Below are 27710 nucleotides of genomic sequence, written 5' to 3'. Positions count from 1 at the left end.
AGACCTCCCAAACAGAGGACCATCCAGACTGTGGACATTGGGGGAGGTATCGCCGGTTCGGGGGGGGGGGGGGTTACGTGGCGACCCACTTTCTAGCACCCACGAACCGGCTCAAAAAAACGGAGCGCGCCGGCAGAGAGGCCGACCCCAAAAAGGGCGCCAGGCCATGTTCACCAGCGGGGGGAAAATCCCACGCACGGAAAGGGTCTGGGAATATGTATTCCCCACAGCAGTCCCGCCCAAGGAGGGCGGGAACGGGAAGGCTTTAAAGCAGGCCGCAAAGTTTGAATAAATCTCTTTCATCGCAACTCCAACTCACTGACTACGTGTCGTTATTCTAGCGCTGTGTGTAGCACACTGCTACAATCTCTCTTTTTTCCTAATATGGTATTGTATTTTATTATGCATCTTTTATTGAATGTCACTCTCTGCGTTATCAAAAGTAAAAATATCACGTCACCCTCTCAGTGGAAGTGGCAACATCCCCCCCAATAAATCCCATAATATTGGTAAGTGGTTTACCGTGAAACCATTTCTCTTTCAGTATAATCACTGAATAACGTTCCTTATGGTGATATTTAACGTACAACTTGAGGTGAAATTAAAGCGGGAATGAACTAACTCATTGTAGCGTGGCCAGTACAGACATCCCTACCAAAACACGTTTCTACGTGAGAGAGCACAGAAATATCATCTCCAATCTGAATACATTTTTTATGAAAATAATTTGCCTTTCCTTCCTGGAATTCCCTCATCTAATTTCTGCCATTGATAAACAAAGCAAACACATGAAATAATATATCTGCATGACGTGTTACATGCGCCAATACCACATCCACACTCATCTTGTTGATAACTTGTTATTAACGTGTCATCTGACTCCCCACAAAGCGCAGCCCCTGAACCCTTAGGAAACAAGTTATTCCTGTCCCAGGCATTCCGCATGACAATGATAATCTTCACTTTGAAATACCCACAGAAATGTACATTCCATCACCGACAGGTGTAGAGAGATCAAGTGAGGATGTTACCTCACCTACATCTAGCCCATAAAAGAACATTTGAATTGATTGCTATTGGCCTGTACAAACCAGTGAATTCATTTTGATAAAAAAAGGAAACAGTTAACTCCTTGTGATGCTAATGTATGAGCACATAGGCAACGCACTTATTATTAATAGCCACAATACCCTTAAATATAAAAACATATTGTACATGACTTAGGTAATGTAACGCGTATGATTTGGTTTATCAAATGACCGTCGTTGAAATCAGCAGAATCTGCTAAATCTTGAATAAGATTATTGTCAATGTACTCTCCGTCAGCATATTCACACACTCTCTCCCCCATCCAAAATTGTATCTCGTTGTCTATCTCCTAATTAAGTATATAAGCTACTCCGCTACACTTTTGTTATCGAATTCTCCACATTCAACACATTTTGCTTGAAGAAATAGCCCTTCGTCTTCGTAACCACCCAGTTCCATTGCAACTAGGCGATACAATCTTCTCATAGCTAGGCTGAATAGTCCAACTGAAATTTTACAAGTTTCAAAATGACATCCTCCACGCCCGTTCTTCTAAACGCAGGACCATCCAAACCACACCACCCTGATCTCCACTCACGTGGATCCACCTTCCCATCAATCAGTAATTGCACCCTCTCCATTGCATCACTTCTTAGGTAAGGTAACTGAAAATTAATTTACTATTGAATGCGGGGACTCTTCAGGCTCCCATTCAATTGTACCTGGATATCCTTATCTATCAACTTAAATCCTTTAGATCTGCCCTTTAACATGGAGAGTGGTGTGTGAGTGGAATGCACTGCCAGCGGCGGTAGAGGTAGTGGATACAATAGAGTCTTTTAAGGGCCTCTTAGATAGGTTAATGTAGTTTAGAAATATAGAGGGCTATGCACTAGGGTGATTCTAGGCAGCTTCTAGAGTAGGTTACGTGGTCGTCTTAACATTGTGGGCCGAAGGGCTTGAAATGAGCTGAAGATTTCTATGTTCTAAATGGTTTTTTTGCGATAATACTTCATTCACCAACATTGGATATGCAACATATATCAAGTTTTTATCCTCAGGTCTAATTCACAATCCGATCCCATTTAATTCCATTAATGAACTTTAAAATATTAAATTTTCAGCAAGTCTTTGATATATACTATACTGCTTCATTTTTGTTCTCTTATTTAGTTTACTGGCTATTCTTCGTTTCCAGTCAGTTCTCCTTTTCAAATTCGCCCTGCAATAGACTTACCTGGAAATCTAATTCTAGCCTTAACTTCCGCTCACAATGCATACCTCACATTTCTTTCTGCAGTTTTAGGCCAGGAAATTATATGTAACCATTCTATATCAAACCTTAGGTGAAAGCATTTGCCTTTCCATCTTTCTCCACATCTTCCTCACCCACCCCACCCATCTCTCTCTCCCCCTCTACCCATCTCACTCCCCATCTCCCTCCCCTCTACCTCTCTCCCACACCATCTCCTCCCCCTTTATCCCTCTCTCCTTCCTTCTCCTGCTTCCTCTATTCATCTCACTCCCACTCTCTACCCGTCTTCCACCCGTTCTACCTCTCTCTCCCCTATATACACTCTCGCTACCTACCCTTTGTCCCATCTCTAACCGGTTCTCTTCCTTTCACCCACTTTCTCCCTATCCCTGTCTCCCTTGCCCTCTATCCTCTCTCCTTCCCTCTAGCAGTTCTGCTTCCCTGCCTACCCATCTCTGCCCCTCATCTCCCTCCTGTTCTATCCATCTTCCTCCTCTTCTACCCATCTCTCTCTCCTTCTCCATCCACCTCTACCCATCTCTCTCCCCTTCTCCATCCACCTCTGCCTATCTCTCTCCGACATGCCCTTCCTCTTCTATTCATCCCTCTACCCCATCTCCCTGCCCTTTTACCCTCTCCTCCATCACCCACCCATTCTATCCATCTTTCCCCACTCACATTTCCTTCCCGTTGTATACTCTTCTCTCCATCTCATTCTTCATGTACCCCTTTCACACCATCTCCCTCCCCATCTACACTGTTCTCCTTTTGCCTCCTTGTCCCTCAATCCCCCTCTCCCCTCATCTCCCACCCACCTCTCCCCCTCCCTCCCCTCAATCCATCATTCCTCTCTTTTTCCCTATTACTTTCTCTCTCCCTCTACCAATTTCTCTCCCCATTTCCCTACCCCCAAACCAGCAGTCTGTCCATTGCCCTTTTTCTCTACCCATCTCCCTCCCACTATACACCTATGTCCTGTGTCTTTCCGCTAGACCCCCTTTCCCCTATATCTCCTCTCTCCACCATCTATCTCCCCTTCTGTCCATCTTGCTCCCTTTCCATAACCCTCCCTCATTCTGTTTCCCTCCCCTCCACCTCCCTTCTCCTATATCCTCTCTCTCTCCCCATTTACCCCTCTACCTCCACCTGTCTCCCTACCCTATATCCTCCTCTCTCCATCTACATTTATCCCCATTAGTCTGTCACTCACCCTGCATCTCTCCTCCTGCCAGTCTTTCTCTATATCTCTCCCCATCATTCATTCCCCCTCTCTTACCCTCCCTACCTCGTTCACCTTCTCTCTCCCTCGTTTCTCTGTCCCTCTTCTTCTGTCACACACATATACAAAGATCAGGCAGCGGCTTTTCGGCCTGAGGGAGGTAGCGGGTGCAGGCCGCTCTCAACATTGAATAGTATCCGGACTGACACTTGAATGACCAAGACAGAGATGGGAATGAACACAGGATGGGTTCCACCTAGATAGCGGTGATGGTCGCATGACGCCATTATCAATATGGCGCATCAAGATGGAGAAAAATAGGTACGCCCACCAAGATGGCGAACGTTCGCAACCCTCACGAACATGGCAAAAGTGAAACGCCGGCAGCAAGATGACGATGCGGAATTCCGTCAGTAAGATCGCATCCTGTACGAAGACGGAGAGGAACCGTCACCTCTTTAATCAACAAGATGGCGTCGACGCTGGACCCGCCTCGAACGACCTTCTTCTGATGGCGGAATGATGACGCCAGTCCGATCCTTAATGTAGATTGAGCAAAGCGTCATCCTTGCGTATGATTCTCGTCCAATCTTACACGCTTGCGTCTGGCGTCATCGAGCCGCATGGAGGAAGAAGCGGCGGCGGGAGAAATACAGACAGTGGACCAGGCTAAATTTCAGGGCTGGGCCAACGGGAGGCTTTTAAACTCCCGGGGAGGGTAAATTCCGGGGTTGGGCCAACGGGAGGGCTGTTAAACTCCTGGGGAGGGTAAATACCGGGGCTGGGCCAACGGGAGGGCTGTTAAACTCCCGGGGAGTGTAAATACCGGGGCTGGGATAACGGGAGGCTTTTAAACTCCCGGGGAGGGTAAATTCCGGGATTGGGCCAAAGAGGGGAGGAGCTGTTAAACTTCCGAGTTGGGTAAATACTTGGGGTGGGCCAAGAGTTGCGGGGTTGGGGGGGGGGTTGTTAAACTCCCGGGGAGGCCAAATACCGGGGCTGGGCCAAAGAAGTGGCGGGGGTGGGTAAACTCCCAGGGAGGGTAAGTACTGGGGCTAGGTCAATGGGAGGTGGAGGTAGCCTCTCTCTCCGGAGAGGTAAATATTGGGGTTGGGCCAATGGGAGTGGGTGATGTCCTCTTCTTTTGGCCCCGACCGGGAAGTCAAAGTATCCGGCGCAGGTCAACCGCAGGGAGCACAATCTCTCGGGGAGGGTAAATACTGAACGTGGGCCAATTGTAAAGGGCAAACTCCTTGACGAGTGTAAAAAGTGGGTGTGTGGACCAACTGCAGGGGGCACAAAATGCCAGCAAGGGTAAATATTGGGCATGGGCTAATGGGGGTGCTGATAACTCATGGAGCAATGGCAATGGATGTAAGAATAGCCTCCAACAGTGGGTAAATATCAGGCATTAGTGAACAGGAGAGGGATGACCCCCCCCCCACTGTGGAGGGCAAATACTGGAGTTAGGCTGGTGGGATGAGAGATAAACCCTTTGGTAGGTAAATACTAGGAGTGGGTCAAAGGTGGGGGTTCTAAACCCCCAGTGATGTACCTATTGGGAGTGTTACAACGTAAGGGGGATTAAATCCCCAGTGTGAGCAGATATCGGGATTGTGCCATTGGGAGTGGTGTCCAAGCAATGCGAGAGCTGTGGTTGGCATGTGGATATCCTACACTCTGGTGATAGTACACCAGTTTGAATACCATGACCCTTCTTCCCCACAGCAGATCCTAAGATGCCCCGGGGGAGCCATGGTGGGGCACATGGCAGTGGGCAGCAGACTGCACAGGCAAGCTCGTCCCAGGTAAGTGTCCCATGTTTACATGTCACTTCTGCTCATTAAACGCAGCATGGGGTGAAACCTGCCATTTACCTGTTGACCTTATTTGCATTCTTTATTTGGTGACCTGTAGTAATTTTTATATCTTGCATTGTACTGTTGCTGCAAAACAACTAATTTTGTAACCTAACTGGTAAAACTCAGTAGGTAGAAAGCTGAAAAGCACGACCTCCAGGGAGCAATCTCTGGATTGCTGCCTGTGCCACATGCCAGTGAGGGTAAGAATGGGATGATTTTCAAAATGAATTTATGGCTGAGGAACTGCTTTAGGGGGGCAGGAGTTCAGATTTCTGGAACATTGTGATCACTTCTGGGGAAGGTATAATCTTTATGAAAGGGGAGGGTTACATCTGAACCCGAGAGGGCCCAATATCCTTGTGGGCGGATTTGCTAGAGCTGGTGGGACTGTTCAAACTAAACTGGCAAGGGGATGGGAACAGGAGTGCTAGACTGAGGGTGGGGTCGTGGGTTTATGAACAGAGGCAGCATGTGTGAGACTGTCAAGAAGGATAAGGAGATGATAGGGCAACATTACAGTGAGTGGGATAAGTTGAAACCAAAATCGAAAGGGTGACAGGTACAGGACGGATGGTGCTATATTTTAACGCTTCCATATACAGAGTAAAATAGATGATCTTGTAGCCAATTGCAGATTGGCATCAATGAATTGTGGCAGAAAGAAGATCATAGTTGGGAGCTTTACATCCAATGATACACACTGTTTCGAAAGGACAGACAGGTAGGCCGAGGGAGTGGAGTGAATCTTGGTTAAAAAGAAATCACATACTTAAAAAGAGGTGATTTAGGATTGGAAGGTGCAGAATCCTTGTGGATAGATTAAGAAGCTGCAAGGGTAAAAACTCCCTGAAGGGAGTTTCACGCAGGCCTTTGAGTAGTAGCCAGGATATGGGCTACAAATTACTATGGGAGATAGAAAAGACATGTCAAAATGTTACGATTGTCACGGGGGATTTCAATATGCAAGCAAATTGGGAAAATAAGATCGGTGCTGGATCCCAAGAGAAAGAATTTGCAGAATGCCTACAAGATGGCTTTTTAGAGCAGTTTGTGGATGACCCCACTAGGGGATCAGCTATTCTGGATTTAGTGTTGCGTAAGTAACTGGACTTGATAAGGAGCTCAAGGTAAAGGAACCCTAATTCACTCTGCAATTTGAGAAGGAGAACCTAAAGTCAGTTGTATCAGCAGTACAGTGGAGTAAAGGGAATTACAGGGGCATGAGAGAGGAGCTGGCCAAAGTTGATTGGAAGGCGATATGAGCAGGGATGACTACACAGCAGCAATGCTGGAGTTTCTGGGAGCAATTCAAAAGGCACAGGAAAGATACCATAAGACATAGGAGCAGAATTAGGCCATTTGGCCCATCAAGTCTGCTCCACTGTTCAATCATGACTGATCCTTTTTTACTTTATTGTCACCAAACAATTGATACTGGAGCGTACAATCATCACAGCGATATTTGGTTCTGCGCTTCGTGCTCCCTGGAGTACAAATCGATAGTAAATATTAAAAATTTTAATTATTTATCATAAATAGAAAATAAAAAAGGGAAAGTAAGGTAGTGCAAAAAAAAACTCAGAGGCAGGTCCGGATATTTGGAGGGTACAGCCCAGATCCGGGTCACGATCTGTTCAGCAGTCTTATCACAGTTGGAAAGGAGCTGTTCCGAAATCTGGCCGTACGAGTCTTCAAGCTCCTGAGCCTTCTTCCGGAGAGAAGAGGGATGAAAAGTGTGTTGGCTGGGTGGGTCGTGTCCTTGATTATCCTGGCAACCCTGCTCCGACGGTGTGCGGTGTAAAGTGAGTCCAAGGACGGAAGATTAGTTTATGTGATGTGCTTGGCTGTGTTCACGATCTTCTGCAGCTTCTTCTGGTCTTGGACAGGACAACTTCCATACCATGTTGTAATGCACCCTAGAAGAATGCTTTCTATGGTGCATCTATAAAAATTAGTGGGGGTTTTAGGGGGACAGGCCAAATTTCTTTAGCTTTCTCAGGAAGTAAAGGCGCTGGTGGGCCTTCTTGGCAGTGAATTCCACTTGATTGGACCAAGTCAGGTTATTTGTCATATTGACCCCGAGGAACTTAAAACTTTTGACGTGTTCCATTTGCACACCACCGATGTAAATGGGGTTGTGTGGTCCGCTACTCCTTCTGAAGTCAACAACCAATTCCTTCGTCTTGCTGACGTTGAGGGATAGGTTATTGTCTTCGCACCATGCCATCAGGTTCTTAATTTTCTCTCTGTACTCAAATTCACCATTACCCGAGATACAGCCTACAATTTATTTATTTATTTATTTTTAGATTCTGAGGACACTCAGTCCTCATTTATTGTCATTTAGAAATGCATGCATTAAGAAATGATACAATGTTCCTCCAGTATGATATCACAGAAACACAGGACAGACCAAGACTAAAATGGACAAAGACCACATAATTATAACATATAGTTACAACAGTGCAAAGCAATACCGTAATTTGATAAGAGCAGACCATGGGCATGGTAAAAAAAAAAAGTCTCGAAGTCCCGATAGCCCCAACATCTCACGCAGACGGTTGAAGGGAGAAACTCTCCCTGCCATGAGCCTCCAGTGCCGCAAACTTGCTGATGCAGCATCCTAGAAGCACCCGACCACAGCCGACTCTGAGTTTGTCCGAAAACTTCGAGCCTCCGACACCGAGCACCATCTTTGCCAAGCACTTCGACTCCTCCCCGGTCACCGAGCAACAAGTAAAGCCGAGGACTCGGGCCCTTCCCCTCCGGAAATTTCAGATCACAAAGTAGCAGCAGCAGCGAAACAGGCATTTTAGAAGTCTCACCATATGTTCCTCTGTGCTCTCACGTCTACTTCCTTCAACTCAAAATTGTGCACGGCATCCTACTTGACAGAAAACAGATATTCATCACCGGAGTGGCCGCTGCACGCTGCGTTGCACCACCATCTTCTCCTCTCCTCCTTGCAATTGTTGTGTCATCAGCAAACATATATTGAGTTTGATGGAAACTTGGCTACACAATCATGGGTGTACAGTGAGTACAGCAGGGGGCTGAGTACACAGCCTTGTGGGGCACCGGTGTTCAGAGTGATTGTAGAGAAGAGCTTGTCCCCTATTTTTACAGCCTGGGTCCTGTCTGTGAGGAAGTTGAAGATCCAGCTGCAGATCTGAGTGCTAAGGCCCGGGTTCCGGACCTTAGGAATCAGTTTATTTGGAAGATGGTATTAAAGGCAGAGCTGTAGTAAATGAAAAGGAGCCTTACGTATGCGTCTTTATTCTCCAGATGTTCTAAGGAGGAATGTAGGGCCAGAGAGATGGCATCTGCCGTTGACCTGTTGCTCCGGTAGGCGAATTGCAAAGCATCGAGGTTGACCGGTAGGCTGTGGTTGATGTGTGCCATAACCAATCGCTCAAAACACTTCATAGCAATTGATGTCAGAGCCACAGGTCGATAGTCATTCAGGCATGCCAGCTTGCTCTTCTTTGGCACCAGGATTATCGTTGCCTTCTTAAAACACGAGGGGGTCTTAGACTGAAGCAAGCAGCAGTTGAAGATGTCAGCAAACACTCCAGCTAGCTTGCTTGCACAGGCCCGGAGAACCTGTCCCGGGACGCCATCTGGGCCCGTTGCCTTCCTTGGATTTATCTTGAGGAAGGCCCTTCTAACGTACTCCTTGTTGACGATGAATCTCGACGCCACCAGGTCCGGTTCATTCGGAGGGAGTGGGATGCTCCTCTTCTGTTCGAATCTTGCATAGAATACGTTAAGTTCGTCAGGAAGAGAAGTACGACAGTTATTGATATTCCCAGCCTTTTCTTTGCACCCGGTGATCTCATTTAGACCCTGCCATAGTCTACCGGCACCCATCTGGTTAGCCTGGGGTTCCAACTTGGCTCGATATTGCCTCTTGGTGCCTTTAATGGCTTTCCGGAGTACACACCTGGATTCTGTGTGGTGACTGGTATCCCCGGACCTAAAAGCCGCAGCTCTAATCTTCAAAAGGGACTTAACCTTATAATTCACCCAAGGTTTCGGGTTAGGGAATACTAGGATTGACTTGCGAGACACACAGTCCTCTGTGCCTTTCCAGATAAAGTCTGTGACAGCTGAGGCATACTCTTCGAGGTTAGCTGCCAAGTCCTTGAATACTAACCAGTCCACCGATTCAAAGCAGTCACGGAGGACCTCATCCGTTTCCTCAGTCCAACGTGACACCAGTTTTGACACCGTGACCTCCCGCTTCAGCTTCTGTTTGTAAGCTGGGAGGAGGAGTACGGCCTGATGTTCCGATTTTCTGAAGTGAGGCCGTGGGATGGAACGGTAGGCATCCTCGACTGCTGTGTAGCAGTGGTCAAGTATATTCAGGCCTCTAGTGGGGCAGGAGACATGTTGGTATAACTTTGGCAGTGCCTTTCTGAGGTTGGCCTGGTTAAAGTCCCCGGCTGTAATGAGCAAAGCCTCCGGATACCTGGTCTCAGGTTCACTGTTGTTGGCATACAGTATGTTCAGAGCACACCACGTCCGCCTGGGGGGGAATGTAGACCGCTGTCAGTATGACCGAGGTGAATTCCCGTGGCAGATAGTAGGGATGACACTTCACCTACAGGTGTTCCAGGTCCGGGCTGCAGGAGCTTGTCAGTGCCACTGTGTCCGAGCACCACGCAGTGTTGATCAGTAGGCAGACACCACCTCCCCTCGTCTTGCCCGAAGACGCTGTGCGGTCCATCCGATGGATCGAAAATCTCTCTGGTGGGATGGCACATTCGGGGGTGGCAGGGGAGAGCCAGGTCTCGGTGAAACAGAATATACAGCAGTTAGTTCTGCATCTCCCTGCAGTAGTTGAGTTTCCCTTTAACCTTGTTCTCTATGGCTTGCACATTAGCTAGTAGGATGGTGGCATTGGGACCCTGAAGCCCCTCAGCTTCAATCTGAGCAGCAGCCCAGCTCTTTTCCCACGCTTCCTCGGTAAATCGTGCATCTTTCCAGGTTTCCATTGATGCAGTGTGTTGTTGGGAGCTCTTTGAGGTTGGTGGACGCATCCCGTGGGGATTGATCGGCGGGTCGCAGCATCGGGCACTCCGGGTCGGGCCGAGTGACGGGGGAGGCTCTGCTGCCACTTCCAGCTGCTGAGAACTTCCCCCTGCCTTAGACCCACTTACCGACCTTCTGCCTTTAACCTTTGATGCCATGTTCAATCGAGAACCTATCAAGCTCTACATTAAATACAACCAACAACATGGCTTCCACAGATCTTTGGTAATAAATTCCACAAATTCACCACCCTCTGGCAAAAGAAATTTCTCCGCGTCTGTTTTAAATGGATGCCCTTCTACCCTGAGGCTGTGCCCTCTTGTGCTAGACTCCTCCATGATGGGGAACATCCTTTCCATATCCACTCTGTCTAGGCCTTTCAACATTCGAAAGGTTTCAATGAGATCTCCCCTCATCCTTCTAAATTCCAGCGAGTACAGACCCAGAGCCATCAAATCTTCCTTGTATGCTAACCTTTTCATTCCTGGAGTCATCCTTGTGAACCTCCTCTGAACCCTCTTTAATGCCAGCACCTCTTAGATGTGGAGCCCAAAACTGTTCACAATGCTCAAAGTGAGGCCTTACCAGTGTCTTATAAAGCCTCAGCATCACATCCCTGCTTTTGTATTCTAGACCTCTTCAAATGAATGCTAACGTTACATTTGCCTTCCTCACCACCAACTCTACCTGCAAGTTAATCTTTAGGGTGTTTACATAAGGACTCCCAAGTCCCTTTTCATCTCAGATTTTTGGATTTTCTCCCCATTTAGAAAATAGTCTGCACATTTATTTCTACCACCAAAGTGCATGTCCATGGATTTTCCAACACCATGCCAGAGTCCAATAATTTTAGAAAGTTCATTACTAATGTCTCCCCAATCTCTGCCATTATGTCTTTCAGAACCCTAGGGTGCAGTTCATCTGATCCTAGTGGCTTGTGTACCCTTAGGGGTTGTTCAGCTTTTTGAGCATCTTCTCCCTTGTAATAATAATTGCACTTACTTCTCTTCTCTCACACCCTTCAACATCTGGCACATTGCTAGCATCTTCCACAGTAAAGATTGATGTAAGATGCTCATTTAGTTCATCAGCCATCTCCTTGTCCTCCGTTATTATTTCCCTGGCCTCATTTTCTAGTGGTCCAATATCCATTCTCATCTGTCTAATTTTTTTTACATACTTGGAAAAAGCTTTTATTATCCACTTTTCATCTTTTTCCTCCTAATCATTCTTTTAGTTACTATGTAGGTTTTTAAAAGCTTCTCACTCCTTTGTCTTCCCACTAATTTTTGCTACATTGTATGCCCTCTCTTTTGCTTTTACATTAGCTTTGACTTCCCTTGTCAGCCATGGTTGTACTATTTTGTCATTTGAGTATTTCTTTTGTTTTCGGAGTACATCTATACTGCACCTTCCTCATTTTGCCAATAACTCACCATTGTTGCTCTGCTGTCATTCCTGGCAGCATCGCCTTACAACTTACTTTAGCCGACTCCTCTCTCATACCACTTTAATTTTCTTTACTCCACTGAAGTACAGATACATCAGACTTTACCTTCTTCCTATCAAATTTCAAGTTGCACTCATATCATATTGTGATTACTGACTCCTAAGGGTTCTTTTACCTTAAGCTCCCCAATCACTTCCTGTTCATTACATAAACACCCAATTCAGTACAGCTGATCCCCTTGTAGGCTCAACGACAAACTGCTCTTAAAAACCCATCTCATAGGCATTCAACAAACTAACTCTCTTGAGATCCATTACCAACCTGATTTTCCCAATGAACCTGCATGTTTAAAAACTTCCATGACTAACATAACATTGCTGTTTGGACATGCTTTTTCTATTTCCCGTTTTATTTGTTGTCCACGTCCCAGCTACTGTTGGGAGGCCTGTGTGTAACTGCCATTATGGTCCTTTTACCCTTGCAGTTCCTTAACTTAACCTACGAAGATTTAACATCTTCCGACCCTGTGACACATCTTTCTACTGACTTGATGCCATTCTTTACCAGCAGATCTCTGCCACCCACTCTGCCTACCTTCCTATCCCTCATGATACATCCCAGGGAAGTATTCTAAAGGCAAGAAGGCACAACTGTGGCTGACAAATCAAGGCCAAAATAAAAACAAAAGCGGGGGCATATAATAGAGCAAAAATTAGTGTGAAGTTAGAGGATTGGGAAACGTTGAATAACCAACAGAGGGCAACTAAAAAAGCTATGGTGGGGGAAAGATGAAATTTGAAGGGAAGCTAGCCAACAATATCAAAAAGAACACCAATTTTTTTTTCTGAGAAATAAGGAGTAAAAGAGAGGTGAGGGTAGATATTGGTAAATGATGCAGGAGAGGACGTAATGTGGGACAAGGAAATGGCAGATGAACTGAATAAGTATTTTGCATCAGTTTTCACTGTGGAAGATACTAGCAGTATGCTAGAGGTGTGAGAGTGTCAGAGGGCAGAAGTGAGTGTAGTTGCTATTACTAAGAAGTAGGTGCTTGGGAAGCTGAAAGGTCTGAAGGTAGATAAATCACCTGGACCAAATGGAATACATTGTGGAGTTCTGAAAGAGGTAGCTGAGGAGGGTATGGAGGTATTAGTAATGATCTTAAAAGAATCAGTAGATCTGGCATGGTTCTAGAGGACAGCAAAATTGCAAATGTCACTCCATTCTTCAAGAAGGGAGAGAGGCAGAAGAAAGGACATTGCATGTCAGTTAGTCGGACTTCAGTAGTTGGGAAAACGTTGCAATGGATTGTTAAAGGTGTGGTTTGGGATACTTGGAGGCACATGATAAGATAGGCCGGAGTCATTAGGGTTTCCTTGAGGGAAAATCTTAATTGGCAAATCTGTTGGAATTCTTTGAAGAAATAACAAGCAGGATAGACAAAGGAGAATCAGATGTGTACTTGGATTTTCAGAAGGCCTTTGACAAGGTGCCGCACGTGAAACTGCTTAATAAGTTAAGAACCCAAGAACAAGATAAGAATGATTCCAGCATGTCTGGAACATTGGCTGATTGGCTGGAGGCAAAGAGTGGGAATAAAGGGAGCCTTTTCTGGTTAGCTGCTGGTGACTAGTGTTGTTCCCCAGGGGTCAGCGTTGGGACTGCTTTATGTCAGTGATTTGGATGACGGAATTGATGGTTTTGTGGCCAAGTTTGCGGACGATATGTAGACAGGTGGAGGGGCAGGTAGTGTTGAAGCACAGAAGCTGCAGGAGGACTTGGACAGATTAGGAGAATGGGCAGAGAAGTGGCTAGTGGAATACAGTGTTAGGAAGTGTGTGGTCATGCACTTTGGTAGAAGGTATAAAAGCATAGACTATTTCTAAATGGGGAGAAAAATTTTAAAAAATTAGGTGCAAAGGGACTTGGGAGTTGTCATCCAGGATTCCATAAATGGTAATTTGCAGATTGAGTTAGTGGTGAGAAAAAGAAATGCAATGTTGGCATTAATGTCAAGGGGACTAGAATCTAAAAGCAAGGATGTCGTACTGAGGCTTTATACGGCACTGTTAAGGCCTCTCTTGATTGTGAGCGGTTTTGAGTCCCTTTTTAAGAAATGATGTGCTGATGTTGGCAAGGATTCAGAGGATGTTCCCGAGAATTATTCCAGGAATTAAAGGCTTATCTACTGAGGAGTGATTGATGGCTCTTGGCTTTTACTCACTGGAACTTGGAAGAATGAGGTGGGAGCTCATTGTAACCTATTGAATGTTGAAAGACCTTGATGTGGATGCTCCCCATGGTGGGGGAGTCTAGGACCAGAGGGCACAGCCTCAGAATAAAGGGACGTATACTTGGAACGGAGATGAGGAAGGAATTTCTTTAGCCAGAGTGTGGTGAATCTGTGGAATTTGTTGCCACATGTGGCTGTGGAGGCCTAGTCTTTGGTGTATTTAAGGTAGAGGTTGATAGGTTCTTGATTAGCCAAGGTGTGAAAGGTTGTTTGGAGAAGGTCGGAGAATGGCGTTGAGAGGGAAATGGATCAGCCATGATGAAATGGTGGAGCAGACTAGATGGGTTGAATGGCGTAGTACTGCTCTTATGTCTTGTAATAAATCTGATTTTCAAAAGCTGTGTCTAATAATTTTTCTTTATTCACAGTGATTCAAAGAATTGATCAAAAGACCAATTTATTGTCAGGTATAATAAAAAACGCTGCAGCATCGGATGTGTCACATTCAAAATCAAAAAGCATGAATTCCGCACCATTTTTACAAGAATGAATGCAATTAGAACAAAAAGCAACGATGCCCAGTGCAGTGCAAAGGGGTCGCAGTACCGGGGGAGCGATTAGGGTTGTGCTGGTTCGTTCAAAGACTGAATGGTTGAAGGAAAGTATTTGCTTTTTGTACATGGTAGTGATAAACAGTAAATACAGCGATGAGCTCAAAACACCAAAATATATTTTGTCCTGAAAGACACTTGCAAATTTCTACAGTGGAGCCTAGTTGTACCACCCGGTGTGGACTCCAATGTGCAGGATCGAAAGAGGCTGCAGTGGGTTGAACACTCAGCCAGCTCCATCACAAACACAACCCTCCCACCATCCAGGACAGCTTCGCTGGCAGTTCTTCAAGATGGCAGTTTGAATCATAAAGGACCTTCACCATGTCTCTTCTCATTACTGCCATCAGGGAGGATGTACGGGAGCCTGGAGAAACAGTCTGACTCAGAAATAATTTCTTCCTGTTTGCCATTAGATTTCTGAAAAGTCCATAAACATATTTTTGAACAATTTGTTTCCTTTGTGATTGGTATGAGTCTACAGAGTACTGCTGCAGCAAAACGACAAATTTCACATCATATAAGACGGTGACAGTAAAATTGAGTCCAGTTCTGAGATGACAGTGCAGTCTGAAGGATTGTAAGGAGAAATGTAAAAGATGGAGTTAAGATCTGTGAATGTGCACGGTAGCATGGGGGGAGGGGGAGGCACGGTAGCATAGTGGTTAGTGTAATACTATCACTCTGTCTCTCTCATTGCTGTCATTGGCTTGTGTCGTCGGCCAACCTGATTATTGAATCAGCACTGTGTGTGGTCACACAGTCGGGGTACAGGGAGGAGACCAGGATGCTGAGTACACAGCACTGGGGAGTTCCAGTGTTGCAGTTTGTTATTGGTTTACTGTTGTCACATTTACCAAGACATTAACTTTTTCTTGCAACTGTATATAGAGTTGGAGCAATGAGCTCATATATAGTCATAAATCAATACAACAAGGACACAAGCTCTTTGGTCCAAACAGGACATGCTGACTACAGCATCCACCCAGCTAGTGCACATATCCCTCCAGAACTCCTCCCCTCCTACCTATCCAAGTGTTCTTAGACGATACCATTGTATCCGCCTCAGCTACTTCCATATATTCACCACCCTCTGCAAAAAAAAGTCGCCCCTCGGTTCCCTTTTAAATCTTTCCCCAATCACCCTCAATCTATACCACTTAGGCTTGGACCCCCCTTACCCTGGGGAAAATACCATTACGTTATCTATGCCTGTTGTAGTTTTAAACACTTCTGTAGGAGAAATTCCCCCCCCCCAAAAAAATCCTACATTCCAATGAGTATGGACCTAGCCTGACCAATCTCCCCCTATAACTCATTGGCAACATCCTCCTAAATCTTTTCTTCACCCTTTCCAGTTTAACATTTCCTGTAACAGGATGTTGGAAACTACAGTTGCTTTAATAATGTCTTTTACAAGATTTGTACTTTTAACAAACTCATGTATTTTTCAAACTCACTGGCAGAAAGCAGTATAGCAGCTGAACTAACGGTTTATTACCTCTCAGTTTTCATTGGCTAAGTATTAGCACATTACCCACGTGATGTAATTGTTTTAATTATGTGACCTATTAACTAATTCATTCCTATCTAAAGAATTTCCCTTGTCTATAAAGGTGAAGGATTTTTCAGAAGCACCATCTTTATTCCTGTGACTTGCACCTCTCAGCATTGTTTCTGCACCCTTTATTTAGTTTGCTTAGTATTTGTATGCTTGTAGTCTGAAATAAACTGAAGTCTTGGAATTAAGACTGCTCGTCATTCCTGATGCCCAGAAAAACCCTAAAGATCAGAAAATAAACGGAGGTCCAACAAGGGTGACCTACACTCTATTCCAAGTATGACCTCACCAACAACTTGTGCAGTGTAACAACCCAACTCCTTTACTCAGTGTCCGGACTGTTAAAGGCCAGTGTGTTAAATGGCTTTTTTTTCCACTACCCTGCACATCTATTATACCACTTTCAGGAAACCATGTGTGTGCACTCCTTAATCCCTGTGCTCCATTACACTCTAGTGCTCTACCATTCATAGTACGTCCCACTTTCCAAAGTGCGTCACCTTACACTTGCCTGTATTGAAATTCATTTGTCACAACTTGGCCCTCTTCCCTAACTGATCAAGCTTCCCCTGAAATACCTCCTTCACTCTAACAGCACCTGTCATGTCATCCACAAATTCTGTGATGAAGACTTGTGTGTTGATGTCCCGTCAGTTTATATAAATAATGATTAACAATAGTCCCAATACCAACCCTTGCAGCACAGCACTAGTCACCAGCCTCCGTTCTGAGAAACAAACTTCAGACGCTACTCTCTGGTAATTTGGTTTATTATTGTCACATGTACTGGGATACGGTGAAAAACTTGTTCCATATTGTTCATACAGATCAAATTACTGAGGCAGTACAAAGTAAAACAATAACAGAGTGCAGAAGGAAGTGTTACACTGTGCAGGTAAATACTGAGGTACAAAATTAGAGTGATGTAGATTGTGAGGTCGAGTCCATTTTATCACACTGGGGACACATTCAATAGTCTTATAACAGGATAGATGTCCTTGAGCCTGGTGGTACGTGCTTTCAGGCTTTTGTATCTCCTGTCCGATGGGCAGGGGTAGAAGAGAATATCTAGGTGAGTGGCGTCCTTTATAAAACAGGCTGCTCGACTGTTATTTTGCGGCAGCAGTACAGCGGAAGACATTAAGATTGCTATAAGTTTCAGAAAGTAAATTGGTAGTGCAAGAGAAAGTAATGAGCTGGCATTCATGGGCTCAGGAAGCTGATGCAACACACACAAAATGCTGGAGGAACTCGGCAGGTCAGGCGGCATCTATTGAAATGAACAGATGTTTTGGGTCAAGACCCTTCAGGACTGGAGAGGAATGCAGATAGCTAGAAGGTGATAGGTGATGTCAGGTGGATAGGAAAGGTAAAGGGTTAGGGAGCAAGGAATCTGAAAGGAGAGCAGAGTGGTTCATGGGAGAAAGAAAAGGAGGAAGGGACCCGGGGGGAGGTGATAGGTGAGAAGAGGAAAAAGGCATAGACAGAATAGAAGAAGGGAGGGAGAAGGGATCAATTTTTTAGTGGAAGAGGAAGTGATACTTATTCCACCTGGTTGGAGGCTACCCAGGTGGAATACAAGTTGTTGCTCCTCCACCCTGAGTGTGGCCTCAAGAGGAGGCCTTGGACCGGCATGTCAGAATGGGAATGGAACCTGATAGTGGAGGTGAAGTAGCTCCATGTCACTCCTCGTTTTCCGACTCTGAGCTGCCGGTGGTGGAATGGATGTATTGTAAATCTAGGTCAAACACACTGAGGGCCATTGGCACATTCATCCAGGTCTAGCTTGGGGACGACGTGGTGAGGTACTGTGACACAGAAGGCTGACAGCGAGGAGGTAAATGCCTTTTCATTCCCCCTAACCCCAGGATCCAGACTCTGACTCAGATGACCCCAGCTTCTTGCTGACACCTTCAGGATCACAGAAGCAGCATGCTGCCCATCAGCTGACCCCTGCCGCTGTGGACAGAAAGGTAAGATGTCTTTGTGGGGCTGGCTACACGGCAGCGAACTGCTTGCTTGCCTCTTCCCATCTCACCCATGTTTCACACTCCCAACCCCCTTCACCCCTCCCCCTCACCCTACACCACCCCTCACCCACACCCCTGCCCTTCCCCTCACCCACACCCCTGCCCTTCCCCTCACCACACTCCCTACCCCTACCCTCCCCCTCACCCCACCCCACCCCACACCCTTCCCTTCACCCCTCCCCTCCTCCTTGCCCCACTCCCCTCCCCTTGCCCCACTCCCCTTCCCCTCGCCCCCACACCCCTCCCCTCCCCCTCACACCCCTCCCCTCCCCCTCACCCCACCCCTACCCTCCCCCACGCCCCTCCCCTCCCCGATTCAGAGTGGGCACCTTTACTCCGTCGACAACAACCGAAATTTCTCAATTGCCACCAATTTCAATTCATCTTCTCATTTCCATGTCGATATGTTAGTCCATGGCATCCTCTGCGATCACAATGAGCCGGATGCTAGTTGGGGGAGCAAAACCTCATATTCCATCCAGGTAGCCTCCACTCAGATAGCATCCAGATCGACGACTATAACTTCTGGTAATTAGTCCCCCCTTCCCCTTTTCCATTCTGGATCCTCTCTCACCCATTCTCCTCTTCTCACCTGCTCATCGTATCCCTCCGCTGTCCCTCCTCCTTCCCTTCCTCCCATCTCTTGACGGATTCCTTCTTCAGCCCTGCCCTCCCCCCCCCACCTCTTATTCTGATTTTTGCCCACTTCCTTTCCAGTCCTGATAAAAGTTCTCAGCCTGAAATACCGACTGTTTATTCCCCTCCATTAATGCTGCCTGACCTGCTAAATTGAACAAGCATGTTGTGTGTGGTGCTCCACATTTCCAGCACCTGCAGAGTCTTTTGTGTTTAGAGTGGCTTGGTTCGCCAGCCAGCATTTAGTGGTATTAATTGTTTTTGTTTTGGTGTGTGCAGGTGTGTGAGGTGGTTCAATACATCCTGATCATGGAGCAGAAAAAGGTGCCAGTGAAGCGGAAAGGTGGGTGTGAGCACTGTCCTGTCACACTCCTGGAATCAGACATAGAGGGAAGCTCCCTCCAGACTGTCCTGTCACACTCCTGGGATCAGACACAGAGAGAAACTCCCTCCAGACTGTCCTGTCACACTCCTGGGATCAGACACAGACTGAAGCTCCCCCCAGACTGTCCTGCCACACATTCCTGGGATCAGACACAGACTGAAGCTCCCTCCAGACTGTCCTGTCACACTCCTGGGATCAGACACAGAGAGAAGCTCCCTCCAGACTGTCCTGCCACATGTTCCCAGGATCAGACACAGACTGAAGCTCCCTACAGACTGTCCTGCCACACATTCCTGGGATCAGACACAGACTGAAGCTCCCTACAGACTGTCCTGTCACACTCCTGGGATCAGACACAGAGAGAAGCTCCCTCCAGACTGTCCTGCCACATGTTCCCGGGATCAGACACAGACTGAAGCTCCCTACAGACTGTCCTGCCACATATTCCTGGGATCAGACACAGAGAGAAGCTCCCTACAGACTGTCCTGCCACACATTCCCGGGATCAGACACAGACTGAAGCTCCCTACAGACTGTCCTGTCACACTCCCGGAATCAGACACAGACTGAAGCTCCCTACAGACTGTCTTGTCACACATTCCCGGGATCAGACACAGAGAGAAGCTCCTTACAGTCTGTCCTGCCACACATTCCTGGGGTCAGACACAGACTGAAGCTCCCTCCAGACTGTCCTGTCACACATTCCTGGGATCAGACACAGACTGAAGCTCTCTGCAAGCTGTCCTGTCACATGTTCCCGGGATTAGACACAGACTGAAGCTCCCTCCAGACTGTCCTGTCACACATTCCCGGGATCAGACACAGAGAGAAGCTCCCTACAGACTGTCCTGTCACATATTCCGGGGATCAGACACAGACTGAGCTCCCTCCAAGCTGTCCTGTCACACATTCCTGGGATCAGACACAGACTGAAGCTCCCTCCAAACTGTCCTGTCACATGTTCCCGGGATCAGACACAGACTGAGCTCCCTCCAAGCTGTCCTGTCACACGTTCCCGGAATCAGACTCAGATTGAAGCTCCCTCCAAGCTGTCCTGTCACACATTCCTGGGATCAGACAGAGTGAAGCTCCTTGTACACCATTCTATCATGTACCACCAGAGTCAAGCACAGAGTGAAGCTCCCTCCACACTGTCCCACAACACTCCTGCAGTCAGACACAGAGTGAAGCTCCCTCCACACTGTCCCACAACACTCCTGCAGTCAGACACAGAGTGAAGCTCCCTCCACACTGTCCCACAACACTCCTGCGGTCAGACACAGAATGAAGCTCCCTCCACACTGTTCCACAACACTCCTGCGGTCAGACACAGAGTGAAGCTCCCTCCACACTGTCCCACAACACTCCTGAGGTCAGACACAGAAGCTCCCTCCACACCGTCCCATCACAAACTCTTGAAAATGGACACAGTGAACCTCCAGCTATACTACCGGTCAGACATTCCTCGGGACATCATCCACATGTACCCTGGGGTCTGATACAGATTGAAGCCCCCTCTACACCAGGGGATCCCAACCCGGAGTCTATGAATCCCTCAGCTAATGGTAAGGGTCTATGGCATCAACAAGGCTGGGAACCCCTGCTCTTCATTGTCCCAGCACGCTATTTGGGTCAGACACACAGTGAAGCTCCCTGCACACAGTCCCATCCCGTACTCCCGGGGTCAGGCACAGATAAGGTCCTTCCATACTGTCCTCTCACACACTGCCGGGGTCAGATACGGAGTGAAACTCCCTCCATGCCGTCTCACCACACTCCTGGGGTCAGATACAGGGTGAGACTCCCTCCATGCTGTCCCAACAATACTCCTGTGGTCAGGCACAGAGTGAGATTCCCTCTACACCAGGGGTCAGATGCAGAGTGAGGCTCCTTCCACACCATCCCAATGCATTCTCTGGGGGTCAGACGCAGACTGAGGCTCCTTCCACACCATCTCAACACAGCAGGGGTCAGATGCAGAGTGAGGCTCCTTCCATGCCATCCCAGCACATGCTCTGGGGGTGTCAGACACAGAGGGAGGCTTCTTCCACACCAGCCCATCATACACACTTGTGCTGTCTCAGTCCTTTGCTGGTGCACAGGGTTGTGAAAAGACTAATTTGTCAAGTGTTTTTGGTCTCCATCTGTTTTCCAGACATCATCAAGAACGTGCTGAAGGACTACAGGTCACGGTACTGCGAGATTATAAAGAGAGCAGGGCGTATTTTCAACCAGGTCAGGACCTGCTCATCCCACGAAGCATCCCATCCTTGTCTGTTGGAAATGAGATCTGGGTGGGGCAGTGAAAGGGGGTGGGATTGGGGCTGCTGAAGGCACAGGGAGGGGTTAGGGAGAGAATGGTGAGATGTGGGAGAATGGATGCTGTAAGAGTGTGAGCAGCAGTGTGTGAGGGAGGGGGAGGGATAGGGTCTAGGAGGGGGAAGTGTGACGAGGGGTGTCAGAATGTACCTTCAACAATACCAAACTCTCTCATATTCCGGTGGTCAGATGCAGGATGTCCCCTTTCTCTCTCTCTGTCTCTGTCTCCACCCCTCCTTCTCTGGGCCCATCCTGTGCCCCTCCTCTTTCTCCTTATTCCCCAACTAGCCCTAACCCTCCTCTCTACCACCTCCCCCCATCTGAACGCTCTGTCGCAGACACTCCTCCACCACCCCCCCTTCTCTCCTACACTCCCGTTTTGTAATGGTGCTGTTTTGAGTCCCAGCGCTGACCCCCGGTGCACCCCTCTGATGTGTGTTTGCCTATCTGACCGAATTTTTGTGATACTGCTGTCCTTGGTCTCCTCACCAACTGCTCTCTGCATTGTTATTGTGGTTTTTCTTTGCATCATTGTGATCCTGGGCAGTTTATATTCACCCTCTGAATCTCTCTCCCTCCCATCCCCATCCACTCCCCTCCCACCTCTTCCCCTTTACGTACTCTTTCCTGCCCCCTCCACATTCTATCTCCTCTCCCTCTCCTCCCTCCGGCAGGTATTTGGGATGGAGTTGGTGGAGATTGACCCCAAGATCCACGCCTACATCCTCATCAACAAGCTGGAGCCTGCCCAAGACGACAGCATGAACTGGTGAGTGACTCGCTGTCTCTCCCCAGCTGCCAGTGCTTGAACTCCTGCCCCTATCCCCCACCAGCAGCGCTCCTTCCCACGCCGTTTCCTGCCCCCACCACGTGCCACTCACTGGGCACTCCACCCTGAGCCGCTTCCTCTCAATGCTGTGGAGAGCTCACCCTGAGGTCCCCCTCCCTCGGTCGGATAGGAGCTTCCATACTCAGCGTCCCACCCTCCCAACCATTCCACTCCATCGCCAGCTCCCTGTAAACCTGAAGAAGTCTGCCTGTTCTCCGGGTAGCTGCTGCCAGCAGCCCACGTGGCTGCCCCAGTGTACTCAGTGACGGCATTGGGTGGTCTTACCCACAGGGTTTCTGACTGAGGGGTCCCCATTTGTTCTTAGAAAGTAGAGCAGGAGCCCACAGGAACGGGAGATTCGGCCCACATTTCCTGTGCCAAACACAAAGCCAAATTAATCTAACTCCCTTGTGGCTGCATATGATACATATCCCGTCATTCGGTGCTACTTCTGTGTCTGTCTAACAGACTCTTTCGTACCTCTGTCCTATCTGCCTCCACCACTACCACTGTCAGCGCATTCCAGGCGCCCACCACCCCGTGTGTAAACAAACAAGCCCTGCACATCTCCGTTGAGCTTTCCAATTTAAATGCATGCCCTCTGGTTTCAGACATTTTCACTTGGAAGGAATAAAGATAGCAGCTGTCCACATCTGTGCCTCTCTTCATCTTGTAAACTTTTAGCCTACACTGTTCCAGAGAAAACAACCCAGGTTTGTCTTACCTATCCTTATAGCTCATGCCCTCTAATCCGGGCAGCATCCTGCACCCTCTCCAAAACTAACACCCTTCCTATAATGGGGCCACAAGCACTGACTGGAGGAGGGACGGTTCAGGGGGGTGTGGATTAGGTAAGCGTGAGGTGTTGAACTTTATGCAGGACCCTGAGGGTCTCTGATGTACAGGGAGATCTTGGGGTTCAGGTCTGTTGTTCCCTGAAAGTGACAACACAAGTAGATAAGGTGGTGAAAATGGTGTCTGACATGCTTGCCTTCATCGCTCAGGGCACTTAGTTTGAGTCAGGAAATCATGTTGCAGCTGTATAAACTACGTGATGTGGCCACACTTGGAGTGTCTTGCACATTTCTGGTCGACCCATTACAGGATGGGTGTGGAAGTTTTGGAGAGGGTGCAGAAGAGGTTCACCAGGATGCTGCCTGGATTATGGACAAACTTTGGTTGCTTTTTCTGGAGTCAGAGGCTGAGGGAAGAACTGACAGAAATTTATAAAATTATGAGATGCATAGATAGACGAGATAGCCAGTCGACAGCCAGAATCTTTTTTTTAAATCCCAGGGTAGAAATGTCTAATACCAGAGGGCATTCATTAAAGGTGCGAGGGGCTAAGTTTAAAGAAGATGTGCAGGGCAAGTTATTTTGTTACACAGAGTGGTGGGTGCCCAGGAATGGTGGAGACAGATACGATAGAGGCATTTAAGAAGCTGTAAGACAGGCATATGAATGTGCAGGGAATGGAGGGATATGGACCGTGTGCAGGCAGAAAGGATTTGGTTTACTTTGCCATCATGGTCAGAGCAGAGATTCTGTGCTGAAAAGCCTGTTCCTCTGCTGTACTACTCTGTGTCCCAGAGGACCAGTGTAAATGTGCGGCTGATGTTTGGGCCAGGTGGATGGGCTCACCAGATGAAGAAACTACACCCTCTCCCCGAGTATGAGGAACCTGGATCAAATATGTGCTAGCATGGAGGAGGTGGGCCGAAGTGGCCTTTCACTGTGCTGACCAGCTCCTTGACTCCAATCGGGCAGGCCAGCAGGAGCCGGAAGGGCTTGAGCCTCTCATTTCTGTCCCCTCTTCCTCTTCTCTCCCCCCCCCCCCCCATTTGTGATTGGCTGCCGCAGCCCAGCCAGTGAACCGATGGGAGTGTCTCTCTCTCTTTCAGGGGCGATGCCACGGCCAAGATGGGACTGCTACTGGTCATCCTCTCCATCATCTTCATGAAGGGCAACGCAGTGAAGGACTGTGAGGGAACTCGGCAAGCTGGGGTGGGGGGGTGGTCAGTTGGGAGGGTGTTTTTCTGCTGTCTCTGTGGTCAGTTCAGTGGGTGAGCAGAGTAGGGTTTACAACTTCTCCCCAAGTGCTCACAACAGAGTCACCTGAGTTTCAGGGCTGGGGGATCTCCACACTCCAGGAGGGGTAGTGAGGGAACTCTGCTCTGTGGGAATGGTGTTGCGGGATCTCTGCTTTGAGAGTGGGGTGGTGAGGGAGATCTGCATTGTGGCAGAGGCACTGAGCCAGCTTCAGACTGTGGGAGGGGCATTGAGGGTACATGTGCTGTGGGTGGAGGTGAGGGAGGTCCACAGTAGGGGGTGTAGTGAGGGAACTCCATGTCACAGGAGAGGTGGTGAGGAGGGAGTGCCCTGCCACTTTCGCAGAGGCAAGCAGGCACAGGAAGTTAAGTCCGGGCTGAGCTTGTAAATCGCAAGGTGCTCAAACAGTTACAATTTATATGTTAACACAGCGGCATCTTTGTATTGCAGAGTTTAATACTTGTCTTGCAATTTCTCTCCCTGTCATTCCCCTCTGCCGTCCTGTTTTCCCTCTGCTTTCTCTCCATTTCACCCTCCCCTCAACCCCCTTTCACCCGCTCTCTCCTCCCTTACCACTCCCAGCTCTCCTGTGGCACACTCTGAAAAAATTACGGATCGATCCCAGGTAACGGGTGACTGATATGTCTTTCCAAATGTTTATTCCACTGGTCCTGGTCTCCAGAGTCAAAGTGGAGTTTATTGTCAGATGCTCAAGTACCTGGAGGCATGGGTGCTCACTTGCAGCAGCATCAAATGCACAACATTCACTAGAAAAACATCAACTCAACACAAATTTGACTCAAGTTTAGAAGAACGCAAATAGAACAGACAGTCCTTTTGTAGTGTGAAGTGGCCATAGTGAGGTAGTGATTAGGGTTGTATCAGCTGGTTCAAGGACCAAATGGGTGAAAGGAAGTAGCTGTCCTGAGCCTGATGGTGTGTGACTTCAGGCTTCTGTACCTCCTGCCCGATGGTAGCTGTGAGAAGATGGCGTGCTCTGGATCTTTGGATGTTGCTTTCTTGAGGCAGTGCCCCTCTTGGGTACCACTGATGGTGGGGAGGGGGATGTGCCTGCGATTTATTGGGCTGGGTTCACTACTCTCTGCAGCTCCCTGCGCTTTCGAATTGCTGCAGCAGACCGCATTGCAACCAGTCCTGTGCTGTACTGTATTGCTGGTACACCCATGTCTCAAAAACTGCAGGGGTTCAAGAGGTGGGCCTTTGGGGGCAACAAGGGAGGGGTGTGTTTGGTATAAGTGCTTGCTAAGCCTGTGAAACCCACATCTCCTGAATTAATACAAATGTAAAAAAAAATCAGAAGCAGGTTGTAGTAAATTTGAAGTATAGTATAGATAGAAGAGAGAAGGATCTTTGGGTCCAAGGTTATTGCTCGCAGACAGTGGACAGGGCAGTGAAGATGTACAGTTAGTGTTTGAGTACAAGAGATTTGTATGGCAATAAACTGGACATTTATTCTTTTTCGCTCTCCTGCTCAGCGAGAAACACCAGGACTTTGGTGACGTGAAGAAGCTGATCACGGAGGAGTTTGTGAAACAGAAGTGAGTATTGGTAGCTCATCTCTGTGTCTGACCCTGGGAGTGTGTGTTGGGACGGTGCTGGGAGCTTCACCCTGTGTCTGACTCAGCACCATGTGATGGGATGGTTTGAAAGGAGCCTCACCTTGTGTCTAACCCCAGGAGTGTGTGTTGGGGCAGTGCGGTGGGAGTTTCCTGTCAGAGGGACCTGTGGGCTGTTTGCCACGATTTCACCCTGCCTGCTTCCTCACCCCTCCCCAGATACCTGGACTACAGCCGCATTCCCCACACAGACCCTGCTGAGTACGAGTTCCGATGGGGGCCCCGTGCTGCCCAGGAAACCTCCAAGATGAAGGTGCTGGAGTTTGTGGCAAAGGTAAGGGTTGCAGTGGTGGTGGGAAGATTGGGGAGTATGAGAGAAGTGGACGGGGAGGAGGGTGTGAAGCAGAAGTGAGGGAGGGGGAGAAAGCACTGGGGTGATTGAGGGAAGGGGAGAAGAGTTGATGAGATGATGGAGGCTGTTGGATGAGGGTAGGTGTGAAGGGGGAGCTGAGGGAAGAGGTGAAGCAGGAATAAGAGGGAGGTAAGGGAATGGAGGGGAGACAAGCGGTGGAGGGGAGACGGTGAGGAGGGATGGGGGAGTTGGAAGTGATGAGTAGAGATCATCGATGTGGGTGGGGAGATGTGTTGTGATAAGATCAGTGATGGAGGGGATGAGTGGAGGAGTGAGGGGATGCTGAGGGAGGAGGGAGAGCTGAGAAAGGAAAATAGTGGGATGGGTGAAGTACGAGATGAATATGGGGAGGGGTAGGATGAGGTAGATGGGTGTGGAGGAACAAGGAAGGAGAGTGGAGGTGATGGAGGAGTATTTTGAGATGACAAAGGGGAGTTTAGTGGAGGAGTGAGGAGAGGGAGGTTTGGAGAATTGCGAAGGGAAGGGGAGATGTGTGGGACAGAGTGATGATGGGACGAAGGAGATGGAAAATGAGCGGGTTTTGGAAGGGGAACTAATGGGAGGGACCGATGGACAGGGGTCAATAAGTGGAGGAAGATGGGAGACAGAATGAACAGCAAAGCTCTGAGTGGGTGGGAGGGCCCTGTTTGGAGAGCTCTTGCTAAAGGGACTAAGACAGTCCTGGAAGGGTTGAAGGTTGCCCGAGTACTCCTAACTTTTGCCCTGACCCATCTCTTCCTGTTTATCTACAGATGCACAGTGAGCAGGATCCAAAGACATGGGCCACCCAGTACAAGGAGGCCCAGCTGGAGGCTGCCTCATCCCAGCCAACCTAATGGGCAGGCGCAGACAGAAGGGGCAACTGTGGCCCACCAGGCAACATTCAAATCCCAACACTACCCCTTGTTCAGACCTGGTTTGTTCTCATTCCCTCATTTCCCCGCACCACGAGCGATCAAACTCTGATCGGCCACAAGTCTTCCTGACATCTGTATATTTTGTAAAGAATCTTTGTTCTCTGAGGAAGATGTCATAGCAGATTCCTCACGGCACAGATGCATGGCCTTTGTCCGAACAACTTCTTCTAGATCTCCCACGATCATGATAGAATTGACAGTGAGAGATCTTCTCATCTTGTGTGTTCAGACACTGAGCAGTCCTTGTATCCAGGATTAATGGGTCTGATACTGAAAATAAAAATTCTTTCTTTTTAACTGTG

The 27710-nt window shown here is 48.1% G+C and overlaps 1 protein-coding gene across 4 annotated transcripts; it reads left to right on the top strand.

Annotated features, from left to right (window-relative positions):
* The first annotated feature begins 4086 nt into the window (after positions 1-4086).
* ndnl2 (necdin-like 2) lies at positions 4087-27710 on the top strand. Of its 4 annotated transcripts, none has more exons than XM_063060525.1 (11): positions 4087-4221; positions 5232-5311; positions 18123-18227; positions 19200-19263; positions 21461-21540; positions 22299-22393; positions 24355-24434; positions 25085-25127; positions 25999-26061; positions 26299-26413; positions 27244-27710. In XM_063060525.1, exons 2-11 carry the CDS (start codon positions 5243-5245, stop codon positions 27325-27327), a joined length of 798 nt encoding a protein of 265 aa, XP_062916595.1. In that variant the 5' UTR covers positions 4087-4221; positions 5232-5242; the 3' UTR covers positions 27328-27710. The 4 variants fall into 4 exon arrangements, with proteins under 4 accessions (XP_062916595.1, XP_062916598.1, XP_062916597.1 ...); XM_063060528.1 differs by having other exon boundaries at positions 4107-4221; positions 5235-5311; XM_063060527.1 differs by lacking the exon at positions 4087-4221 and adding an exon at positions 4334-4370.

This window comes from Mobula hypostoma, chromosome 10 (assembly GCF_963921235.1).
Source record: "Mobula hypostoma chromosome 10, sMobHyp1.1, whole genome shotgun sequence".
In the NCBI taxonomy this organism is placed as follows: domain Eukaryota; kingdom Metazoa; phylum Chordata; class Chondrichthyes; order Myliobatiformes; family Myliobatidae; genus Mobula; species Mobula hypostoma.
The sequence above is the reverse complement of the archived record's forward strand: the minus strand, read 5'-3'. Positions and strand labels throughout refer to the sequence as shown.

Excerpts from the sequence above, each read along its gene's own strand:
- ndnl2 (XM_063060525.1), top strand. The coding sequence starts at position 5,243 with ATGCCCCGGGGGAGCCATGGTGGGGCACATGGCAGTGGGCAGCAGACT. Across the intron at positions 21,541-22,298 it reads CAGGGCGTATTTTCAACCAG|GTATTTGGGATGGAGTTGGT; the intron begins GTCAGGACCTGC and ends TCCCTCCGGCAG. Across the intron at positions 24,435-25,084 it reads GGGCAACGCAGTGAAGGACT|CTCTCCTGTGGCACACTCTG; the intron begins GTGAGGGAACTC and ends TACCACTCCCAG.